The 12,463-nt window shown below is 39.1% G+C and overlaps 1 protein-coding gene across 5 annotated transcripts in view; it reads left to right on the top strand.

The window, feature by feature from the left end:
- Positions 1–10,522, top strand: part of LOC118161925 (dynein heavy chain 5, axonemal-like) — a 147,846-nt gene extending 137,324 nt beyond the window's left edge. For 3 of the 5 annotated variants that reach the window (XM_035317702.1, XM_035317703.1, XM_035317700.1), the window contains 3 exons: positions 3,463–3,671; positions 8,563–8,784; positions 10,148–10,522. In XM_035317702.1, coding sequence (XP_035173593.1) covers positions 3,463–3,671; positions 8,563–8,784; positions 10,148–10,366 — 650 coding nt within the window. In that variant the 3' untranslated portion in view covers positions 10,367–10,522. The remainder of the gene's footprint in view (positions 1–3,462; positions 3,672–8,562; positions 8,785–10,147) is intronic. The other 2 variants (XM_035317701.1, XM_035317699.1) reach the window with 1 other exon arrangement.
- Positions 10,523–12,463: the final 1,941 nt, after the last annotated feature.

Genomic DNA, 12,463 nt, shown 5'->3' with positions numbered 1-12,463 from the left:
TCTGGGAGAATGAAGTAAAGCTTCACAATTTTTTAACTCAGAATACTGCAATTTTGATAGTACTGTTTTCATCATGTTGCTGTAAGTTATTTCCATTCGTTGCACCTTACAAGGGGAATATAACTGAACTCCAAAAGAGCCCAGAGCATTAGGCCATTATTTATTTTAATTATTTTAATTATTTATTATCTGTGGTGAGAAACAGAAGCTCAGGAACCTAGTCTTGCTAGAGCACATGGGAAAGAATATCTCCCACTAGGGGAGGGAGCATCATTTTCTTCCCAATGATTATCATCTTGTCTCAAAAATAAGATGAAATTTAAATGGGGAGCTTATGTTTAGACTGATTTCGGTTTAAAAACTGCTAAGACTAATACAAGTTTAGTTTTATTTGTTGACAATAATCATAGAGTTTTGGACTGAAAGGTCTTGGACCCTTACCTTACTGATCCTTACAGTGTGTGTGTGGAAGGCTTGTAGGGATCATCTGTGTATTTCACTTTTGGTTGAGGATTTTATTTGAAGATGATTAAGAGTACTCAGTGAAGACATGAATGTCATGTAACAACGGGGAATTCATCTGAGAAATGGGAGGGATGAGTCTAGCGTGTCCTGAGGCGTAGTTACTCTTGGCTCAGCAACTCTCATCCATTATTTACTTCTCATCCAGAGTGCCTTCTGTTGTCTTTTACTAAGTGTGGTGTATTATTTCTAGACCTCTCATTAACAGTTAAGCATACTTCCTGGCTAGGAAAACTGCTTAAAAACACATTTTGCACATTTTGGAGAAAATGCCACCATTTTCAGCTCATGGTAGGTGTGGTAGCAACTACATGAAATAAGAAAGTTCCTGGTGCTTTCTGTACACAACACTATACCTTTTGAATGAGTCACCCTAAAAACAGATCAGCTTAGAAGAGCAGACTATTTAATTATCAATAAAACCTAGAAATTCTCAGAACCGAATAGATTTACTTGGCTTATTTGCTACATATCAGTTGGATAGATTTAGGTGTAGTTTGGAAGTGATGTCCAGCCTGTCACATTAAGTTCATAGGACATTTGTTCACTTCATATGGTAACCAGGGCTCTGATATTCTCACAAGTTAAATGTGAGGAGTGTGTGGTGTTGCATTAATCATTTAATTTATCAAGTGCAGTTTTTCAAATGCATTTACCACCATTCTCCAGAAAGATACTATTATTTTTCTCATGTGTTACCAATTTCATTTCTGACAATTATTTATTTTTTTACTATTTTTATAGTTGTCAGAGTATTGTAGCTGCAGAAATGCATCCCAACACCCACAGATGTCATTCGGTGTGCTGTAGTGCTGAAATTCAAGCACTGTATGCCTACTGCCAGAGCTGACGCCCACTCACTAGGAATATTTATGCAACTATATGGCCAAGGCCAGAGCTGTGAACATTCCTCATCCTCAAGATCTCTTTGGCTTAATGTTCTCAGCAGCTGCTCTGAGTCATAACAGGCAGCTATCCTGAGAGGTTTCACCATGCTTTGGGGCAGAGACTGGTTTTATCTCCATACTTGAAATGCTCCAGCCTGCCTGCAAGAATAAGGGAAGAATAAGGTTATGTGGTTCTCTCATAACCCCCGTTGCAGGAGAAAGTTGGCTGCATCAGCCTGAAAAGAAAAAACACAGGTGGAATCATACTTTCCCAGTTCAGATAGTAATGATCCTCAGGGGTAGCAGGGGACTCTGTTTACTTTTTTTCTGCCCTCACTAAGACTGCTTTGAAATTGAAGCCAACATGCGTTGCATGAATTGCTTTCTACTTTTTATACCTCCAGAGGGCAAATCAAGTATATAAGCTTATATTACATTTTTTTGTAGGCCAAGTAGAGGTGACACAGAGTGGCTTCTTCCTTAAATGCTGGTGCTTCTAGTTTTATGTTAGAGAACGCTTATACCCAAATAGGATGTTTATTGTGTTATGAAAGATCTTTATGTATCCCAGAACACAAATCTGAACCTGACTATGAAGCTATTACAGAGATTTCAGGATAGGCCTGATGTGTTTTCTTTAGTCTGTATTGCTGCAGTATTTTAAAATTAATTTTAATTAATTTAATTTGGTGTTTTTTAGTTTTCTCACAGCATTTCTTGCACAGAAAGAAATGTCCGGAAACGAGAGCAGGTCATTTGTGGCACTGAAGGACATGGGTTAGTGATGGGACACAGTAGGTCAAGTTTATTGTTGGACTTGATGATTTTGAATGTCTTTTCCAACCTAAATGGCTCTATGATCATGATTATCTGCTAGAAGAAAACGAAGCCTATTTGCAATTGATATGTAGTTAGAGAGTGCCAGATTTGAACACAGTGTTATACATGTGTTTAGAGCAGCCACTGCATTCATCTAAATTAAAAACTGGTGTTTTGGTTTCTGGAAATTCTTCTTTTTCCACTCAACTGTCAATGTCAATGGAAGGAAGGGACTTGAAACACTTACTTATTGCATGCATCATTTCCATACAGGTGTTTAGATGGGTTGCTGCAGCTCTTGTTTACAGTCACCCAGACCCCTTCTCTTTTCTTTACATGTTCCGTAGTGGAAGCCACCTGATTCTGTCTGGTATTTAAAAAAAACCCTTGTGGCAATTACAGCAGTTGTGTGTATGATGATGCATTGAACATTGATATTACATGAACATATAATCAAAATGGAGGTTACCAGATCAGTTTCTACAATTTAAAATATTTTAGCTGGAATACAGAAGATATCCTGAGGCACAGGCTGTGTGCCTGCTCTCAGTACCAGTGAGTGTACAGACTCTGATCAAAGAACTTCTGGCACATGGAAGGGCAAGTATCACAGAAAAAGCACAGGCTTAATAAATGCCAATATTTTAAAGGAGACAACAGTACTATGCATGGAATATATGGGCACGCACTGCCAAAAAAAAAAATATATATATATATACATAAAATATTGTCTATAGCTTTATTCTACATGGTATTTTTCTCTTGATAATGGAATTGTACAAAGTTATCATTAATAACAGTGAATTTCATGAATATAATCACTGTCAGTACATGTTCAGGATGAAAGTGAGTTACACGCTATATCTCTATCATTGATCATGTATTTGGGAGGCATTAAAATATATTAAAATGTTTTAAAGGATTAATCACAATCTGAATGCATTGCCAATATAATGAATATAAATACTGTGTAAAGGAGAAGGAATTGTCTAAAAAAACCTTTATTTCTGATTAAAATACCAGAAGCAGTATCTTTTATCTTGCCACATTTTGTTTGAATAAAGTCATATAAGTTTGTGCAAATTAACTGCATACTGACAAGATTTCAGTGCAACAGATGTGCAATTAAGGGACAACAAAAGAGGGTTTATTAAACTCAGAATGTCATTGGAAATTTTAATTGCCTTTGTGAGCTAGGGAAAAATTCATTCTGAATGTTTTACTTATCTTCCAGGAACCATAATTATGTCCGAAGAACTGCGAGATGCATTAGATAATATGTATGATGCTAGAATTCCAAAACTATGGTTTAGGATTTCCTGGGAGTCTACTACTTTAGGATTTTGGTTCACTGAGCTTCTTGAAAGAAACCAGCAGTTCAGCAGCTGGCTGCTGGATGGCCGACCAAATCAGTTCTGGATGACAGGATTCTTTAATCCACAGGTAAGTCTACCAGGCTGATCTAACTACAGTATAACAGTTAAATTACACCTTGAGAGAACTTCAGGCTATCGCGATCAGGACTGTACTAAGTGTAATCCAAGTGGATTTTTTTTTATTATTTTTATTTTTAGCATAGATTTAAAATAACTTCAAAATCTAGTGAAGAAATTTTTGCTAGACAAAAAAAAAAAAAGTTACTGAATTAATGGAATGCATTTTATGGTTGCTTTGATTATAGAATGGAAATGGGATGAAACCATCTTTGCACATTTCCACATTTTCCTCATTTTTAAGCCTGCTCTGTTAGTGTAATCTGTTTTTCATTCATTGTGTGAAAACCCCTTAAAGTACAAAACAAAGTAAACTTGAAAACTTTGACATGGGAAAAAGAGATTTGGACTTCACTCTCAACCCTTGCAAATCAGTTCCTTGAAATGGAAGGCTTGTTATTTATACCATCTCAGTACAGCGCCAGACTTCATCTGGAGAGACATAAAAAATACAGCCCCTGCCTGGGCTGTAAAATTAAATTAAAAATTGATGCAAAATGAAACACAGAAAAGGAAACACCTGAGAACAGAGTTAAGAGGTAAAGCATACATGTCTAGGTGATGCATAGATCCCTTGCACAGATATCCACATTAGTTAAAGCTTTTTATGATTCACAGATGTTTGTGGGAACTGTGAATTGTGGAAGTGAGTCATTGTGAGAGCATCCAGCCAACAGGTTTCTGTGGAGCCTTAGCAAAGAGCTATTTTAAAGATGTATTTTAATCTCAGTACTTGTTAGTAATGCAAAAGCTAGCTGAAACAGCTGCCTAGAAGAGAGAAAGCAACCATGGCAAATATTCTCTAGCGCTACTGCTGGGAAATACTCATCTATCATCTAGCCTGTCTGTCAGCTGTCTGCCCATACAGCTTTATAGCACAGAAGTGTGCTCATAAAATCCCTGAGCAAAGGGTTCCCAAGCAAAAATATGAAAGAGACTAGAAGTAGGTGTAATAAAATGATTATGCTTCTGTACTTGATTTGTTAACAGCGCTAAAATATTCCTAAGGAACTGTTGCAATTGTTGGGCTGGATGGAAGCCTGGTAAACTTTGGGTTTTGTAGGTGTTTGCTTTTGCACTAGAGATGAGGAAGAGCTGACACAGATTTTGTACTGGTCATTTTAACTTTTTTTTTCTTTTTTCCTCTTTGGGGTTGTATCAGTTCTGAATTTTTGCCAGCCTAAATTAGGCATCCTGCATTTATTATTATTATATTTGATTTTTCTGGATCCATGCATCTGCATTCCTCAAAAAAGCTGCCAAATAATCAGAGTAAAATGTCCCCAGACAAGTCATGATTTAATAGACCATAGTAAGTCAGAGAGCCTCTAGAAATACCAAAATTAAACACTTCATGACACCTAGTTCTAAAAGTCCTAAATACACAATGTGCAGAGAAAAAAAAATCCAGAAGCAGGTGTGTTTACCTGATTTAAACATCAATTTGTGCTGACAAGCACAAATTTAATAATCGGTTGGTTATTTTTATAGTCTCCATTTTCTGTAACCCAGGCTGTGGGAATGACTTATTCTACAAGAAACTTGTCTGAACAAAGACTCATTTTCTATTTAGTTAAATATTATTTTTGTTAATAATTATATTGCTGTGTTTAAAACCATTATTACGTATGCTAAGAAAATTGATTTCCATCCTAAGCAAGTTGAAGTGATGAAGTGTTAGTTCTGTTGGTCTAATGGCTTGTTTGTTATAGCGGAGAAACTGTCAGAAAAACTCCTTTCATTTGTGGGAGGAAATGCAGCTCCTAAATAATTTGTAATCTGCCTACTTGCATAGATCTCACTGCTTGCTTTATAGTCAATGGATAAATGCCATGGATGACAGAAGACAAAAAAGTAGATTTATACCACTATGCCACTGGCAGAATGAAGCATTGTGGTAATTAATAGTACCTGATTTTGCCTTTTCTTGGACTGGTTAAATACTGGGATAAATTCAGTGATTTCACAGAAGTTAATTTTTATTTATAGTGATACAAATGAGAGCAGGCTCAGGCTTCTGCATAAAAGAAACCTGATTCCCTGTGTGTGTCTGCATTGGGCCAAGATGACTGGGGTGAGCGAAATGAAGAGTGCCTCGAATTCTCTTCCCTCCTGGCAGTTAATCTGATGTTACCGGATTTTTCACCTAAAATCATAGCATGATGTATGTCTCATTTCTACCTCCCAGTTTTCATGTTGTGATGATCCTGATTTATATTTGTTTGCACCTCTGGATACCGTGGCTGTCACTTGTCTTGTCTGTGGGCTTTAAGCCCGGAGAGGCAGAACTGTACTTCTGGTCATATAGTACTCAGTGTAAGGGACCCACAGCCCATTTCTGAGAGCCTTAGATGCCAAAGCAATGTGAATACTGTTAAGAATATGAAGTTCAATGCCTCCATTCCTCAGAGCCCACTTAATTCCATAGTAACCCTGCAATAGTTTGCTCACTGTAGGAAATGAAAAATAAGTAAAAAACAAGGGACCTCATATGCAAGGTACAGGAGAGAATATGGTAGTGAAAACAACAGATTTAATTGAATCTTCCATGGATGCCTGATTCTAGTAGGTTCAGAGTTAGTTTGCATGGTTTACTAGAAGGCAAAGGAGCAAAGTTTTAGCAGCCTTCAGTGAGCAGGCCGAGGAGATCTTTGGGAAAAGGCAGGTGAGGAAAAGAAGAAATAATTATCCCTGTTTATAAAATCTTAACCACCCCTCACTCAAAAAACATATAAGCAAACAAAAACAAAGAAACAACAACAAACAAAACAGGGGAAGGATACTAGAAATCAAAACAAATATCATGGCCAAAGGTCATTTATTAGCCTGGTAGAGGGTTTTGGGGAGAGCTGTATGGCCGCACCTCAAGGCCCTTGATCCTTTCTTGCTGTCGATTGTGCCATTGCCTGCTGTGGGATACCCAGCTGGGCCTCCAGCTCCCAGCTGTAGTCTTTAACAGGGTCTAGGATTCATTCTAATGAGCAGATAAATGTTACAAAGTCCCACGGCAGACAGCATATAGGTTCTGCTATCTCTGCAAAAACAGTCTGTGGTCTAAATCTTATCCCTAAGGACAGCTCACAGCTCTGAGCTTACTTTTATACACAGGTTTCCACAGAGCCTTTGAACTGATTCCCTGAGTACAGTCATTGCTCTGTCCTGTGCTCTTCAGGCTCTTTTTCTCTCTTTAATTTTTCAGTTTATCTGGTGTCTGGTAGCCCACTGGGGTCTTCTGGCAGTGAACACTGTGTATTTTAAACTACTGATACTAACATGTTTCCACAAATTAAAATTTCACAAATTAACTCCAAGGATTTTACTTTCATTTAATGGCCTTTATGATAGAAGAACTTGGCCTTTAAACCTGTCTCCCTTAGCTACCTACTAGCGTTCTCAACGACTTCAAATGCAATTACAATTATCTTTGCTATCACAAAACCTCTTTTCAATACTTGTCCTGGGGTCCCTGGAATGGTATTAACGAGAAGCCACCAATGTCATTTAACTGAATCATCTGAGTTTGTAATGTCATCTCATATGCTCATAACTTGAAGGATATCGTGTCGCTGAGAAGTGTTTAGTGGTGGCAGCAATCGCTCCAGTCCCAGAAGCCAGACACTGGCCTTGGCATTCAGTAAGCCAAGATGCCACTGTTTCTGCACGTGCCTTTTCCCTTCCTTTAGCCCTGACGGTAGCTCAATGGAGCAGCCTCCACTATGATGGATGAATATATGAAAAAATAAAAATAAGCAATTCACTCATTGTCCTGATTTCTTCCCTGGTACACTTGTCTCTGTAATTGCCCCCCTCCCTTTTGTTTTCCCCATATGTCTGTGTATTCCCCCACCTTCTTCCTCTGCTCTGAAATCTGTCCTGAAACTTCTTCCTTCCTAGTCGTCCTTCTCAATAAATCCCCCTTGCATCTTCAATTTTTGTGTTTTATTCATGTCTCACAGCTGCTCAAATGGATTTCCACAACGTACAGTGAGGTGTACATCCACAACGTGCCCACTAGAAGTACAAAGCAGTCTGTCCTCCTGTCTCTTAGGACTAATGTATTTCCCATGTACTGCAATGTGTGTGCATATGGACGGTTATGTTGGAAGAGTTAACTGGCATTTTCAGCCTGGCTTGCCTTGTCATAGCTTGTAACCATATCCTGAGATTGTAGCTGTTCAGAACAGAAAATGAGTTTCATTCTGTGTTGCTGAAACATTGTGAGTTTATTTTGCTGGCGTCTCCAATAGTATGCTATTTTCGTATATCACAGCTTTGCACTGAGCAGCAGGTATGTTTCGTCCTAGTGACAGAGGCATTTCAGCAGTTAGTTACATGATTCCAGTTTGTGCTTCCTTTGTCTACTGTAAAATGCTTTGGGATTTGTTGACTGAAAAGCATTTTTACAATGTTGGTATAAGAAAAGGTGAGTAATATAGCACATGAAATACCAGCATTGTTTGTGGTTTAGCAATTACTTGTATTTAGAACCTCACAAACCACACTTATCTGCCAGCTGTGTAAACCTCTCTCCATCTGGCTTGTTGTAACGTAGGTGGGTGAAGTGAAGTGTGAGTTATACTTGCAGTTTCCAATGTTAAATAAGCCACTTTGGTGGTTTCATCGCACCAACACATGCATAGCAAGTATATACAAATGCCTGGTACTGCGACAGTGTGAGAAAGCGCTGGATTTACACTACTGAATTTAGTTTTGTATGTAGATGAGATTCAGTGGGAAGAAGTTTTATGCTGCTGGTGTCACTGTTATGTCGGAAAAAAAAAGTTGGAAATGGGTATGTTTGAGCTTTTTCAAAGCCTCTGTGTCATATTCAATCTCCTCAGGGATTCCTAACTGCTATGAGGCAAGAGACAACTCGCATGAATTTAGCAAAAGGATGGGCACTTGACACTGTTGTTTTACACAACGAAGTGACCAAGATGATGAAAGAAGATGTTGCAGGCCCGCCTCCTGCTGACATCGGTGGGGTTTATATATACGGCCTTTTCCTTGAAGGTGCAGGTTGGGACCGCAGAAACAGTAAACTGGTTGAGTCTGCACCAAAGGTAAGGATTAATTGAGCATCACTGACTGGGGTGTGACATGGTGTGCTCAGAGAACAACAGAAAGTATTTTGAGTGCCTGCAGCATCGTTTTCACAGTATGTTTTAAGAGGGATAAAATAATAACAGGACTGGGAAGATGACAGCATGTGTATCCACCAGACCAGATCAAAAAGCTTCTGTCAGAAGATGAGCTTAGGACGTGTTGCACTCAAGCAGACCAGATGCTGGGCACCTTGGCTTCAGGGGCCCCAGAGGCACAGCCATGTCTGAATAAACCAGTGCGACCCATAGTCAGCCTTCTTTTGGCTGAGGGAGTGGGCCCCATAACAGCTTCCAAGGCCTGGGCCTGGGTTTAATGGCAGCTGCTGTGGAGGTCAGTGTTTGTATGACTAGAAGTCCCTCACGTTTTTGAGTAAGAGGAAGATTATTAGTTCTGGGCTAATGCTGAGTTACCCATGTGTAGGGTTACATTGTGCTGATGTGACCAAGCAGATTTAAAACCTAGCCAAGGAGCAGCGATTAGGTGCTTTGGTTACTGCACAGGGAAAGCTGCCATTGTGTGTGTGGTAAATTTATGCCAAACCAGTGACATCTGTCGTGGAAATGGCATCAAGGTCATTCCTCTGCAGGTAAATCACATCTGTATCTGGCTGAGGGCAAACCTTTCAAAGCTAAACCATGCCCCTGGTAGCATCTGGTGAGAATTGTTTCCTGGTTTGTGAAAGAACATCCTTGAAACATGGAGTTTACTCAGGTACTCTGGAGTGTTCAGCAGGTCCCTGTGTTGCTGCTGGTTTGAGACCTTTTTTTGCCCCCTGCCAATGAATACTGGATATTGCTCTAAGACCTGAATGGATCTGCTTTGGATAAACACACAAAAGGCACATTGGTCCTTTGAAGTTCCACTGACAGCAAGTGAAGATGTAACAGGGAGGCTTGATAAGTGCAGATTGGCCTCTGTAGGTCCAGACCTGACATTCAAGGAACAGGAAGCGGGGAAAGAAGGAGGAACACCAGCTGAAGAGGCAAAGGATGGGAAAAAAAGATGATGGTCTCGCTTCTTCCTAGAACCAAACTGCCATTTTTCCATCCTTTGCCATGGTATGCAGCTTTACAGGTTTCTCATGCTTTCTTTTCTTTCCAGGCTTCCTGATGCCTGCCATCTCTCAGCTGCCAGTGACTAAGAATAGGTTGAGGTTGGTGTAGTGGTGAGCATAGGACTTGTGTTCTGTTGTGTTCTTCTGCTGAGGTGCTGGTGTTTTTGCTGGAGGCCATCACTGAGTCTAATTCCAGCATGTTTGGAGCTTGGACGTCCTATCCTGTTTCTCTAATGCTGAGCCCTGTGTCTATTTAATGTTCTCAGGTGCTGTTCACAAGTCTTCCTGTAGTTCACGTGTATGCTGTTAGCGCAACGGCGCTACATGACCCAAAGAAGCAACAAGGAAGTGTGTACTCCTGTCCTGTCTACAAGAAGCCTCAGAGGACAGATCTGACGTACATTTTCTCTTTGTACCTGAAAACAGTGCAGAATCCTGATCACTGGACTTTGCGGGGAGTGGCACTGCTTTGCAATTCAAAATAAGGACCAACAAATAACTGTAAAAAGGAACCGCCTTATCTGCAGCCAGTAGGACTTCCGTTGTTAATTTCAGAGTGGTGTCTTCTTTCTTATGGGGGTGCAGGAATTAGTAAATGATGTATAGAGGTCGTGTTAATCATACATAAATCAGTTTACTCGGTTCACAGCAAAAATACTGAATAACCTGAGAATATCAGAAAGAAAACAGGTATGGGTATAAAATTTAGCAACTGTTATAAAGCAGGTGAGAATACATTTAACTAGCTTGTTTATACTGGAAACACTAGGAAAAAAGTGCTTATGACAGTGATAGCTACTCTAACATTTGTAGTGGTTCTTTTGTAGATGCTATCTTTTCTTCCTAGTATAAGACTTCTTCATAATATAATAAAATTCTTTTGAGATTCAACTTTGTAGTTAAAAACTTATCACCTATAGCGTTATTAAAGTTGTAATGACAAGTGAATTAAATGTGTGCTAAAACTTTATCTGCATACATGTAAATATACACGTCCGTTGATTTCACATTTGTAAATTTGCAGTGTGGTTTTACAAATGGATGCTACAATTTCCTTGAATAGTCAGTTGTGTATGCAGATGGTCATAAAAGATGTACAAACAAGCTAGTTTATCCTTGCACAAGTATATGCCTTTGCCTATACTAACTCATTTTTAAACCTGTATCCCATTAGAAGGAAGATGTGCACACACCCAGTTCTTGGTGAGAGAGCAGTTTTCATGATTCTTCCCCAAGTACGCACGTCTGAACACCAGCTTGTCTCTATTCATATTCACTCCATTGGTTTTATTGCCTGAGTCGTGCAACCACAACTCTCTTAACTGCTTTTTATTCTGTATTTTGCATCACTTCAGGTTAAAAAAAAAAAAAAAAGTATAAGACAAAGACACTTCTGGGAGTAGATTCACCTGAAATGGTTGTAGTTGTTTTTGTGTATTGTCACTGTTACGGTCTACCCTATAATTGAAGCGTGATTGCTACTTCTCTTTTAATAGACAGACAGCTATTGACAGAAAACGTGTTTGGCTTTTTTTCACTAGCACAAATTCAAAGCGAAAGAAATTGCTGTTGAACGTTATGAAAGAAGGACTTGCAGCGAGTGCTTTGTTAATCGCTTTTTTTTTTTTTTTTTTTCTTCACCTCCTTGTAAGCACTTGCAATTTTATGTTCTTTTTAGCTTCCATCTAAGAAAGTAGTTCACCTTTCCCCATAACCAGTTTCACTCTGCTGGTAGCAACTGCAGGGCTCTTTCTGTGAGGCAGTTTGATATTCACACTCCCACCCACAACTACGCAGAAAGTGCCAGATTTGTTCTTGGAAAACAGAACTGACAGGGAGGGCAAGGGCCCCTTTATCCCATTGAGCCGGGAGCAGGACTTGGTTCACAGAGAGTGCTGGCAAGATTATCTTACCAAGTGAAACCACCTGTTCAAAATATATACTCCAGGCTGCCCTGTGGCATAGCTGTACATCAACTGATTTCACTGAGGAAAAAAAATGAAAAAAGTGAAGGACGGGGGCTTCGAGATCTTTGCTGTTGGGCGTTATGAAGAAGATAAGAGAGACTTCAAACGGAAAAAGGCTGTGCTGTGGTATAGAAATTGAGGTTGTAATCCATAATGTTCTCCCTATTTCCTACCTGAATGAGGGGTTATAGAGAATATTTAACCTCTTGGTATGTATAAAATTCAAGCCAGCAACATTGATAAAAACTTCAAAGGAAGAGCATACGATTGATTACTTTTCACACCTGAAGTACTCACTACTTGCTATGAAAACAAATCATCCTCCAAAAAATTGAAATTAGAAGTAATCATTAAAAAATAAGTATTTGATAGAGCATATATATGTGGTGCTACATGATAAGCTCCATGGAAACTACTTCACTTCCTTTTTTTGTCAAGTAAAATGAGAAAATTAAAAGCTGTATAAAGAAAATCTATAGGCAATTATGTCCTAGCAGTTAGCGCCCTGCAGTTACAAAAAAGCAATGAAATAGCTGCTTTGAACTTTGATCTTTTCACTTCAGTAACTAAAGGCTGTTTGTCAGTTTAGGAAAACCTTGAATCTCACCAAACAGA

This window comes from Oxyura jamaicensis, chromosome 2 (genome assembly GCF_011077185.1).
Source record: "Oxyura jamaicensis isolate SHBP4307 breed ruddy duck chromosome 2, BPBGC_Ojam_1.0, whole genome shotgun sequence".
Taxonomy (NCBI): domain Eukaryota; kingdom Metazoa; phylum Chordata; class Aves; order Anseriformes; family Anatidae; genus Oxyura; species Oxyura jamaicensis.
This window is presented reverse-complemented; position numbering and strand designations above follow the sequence as displayed.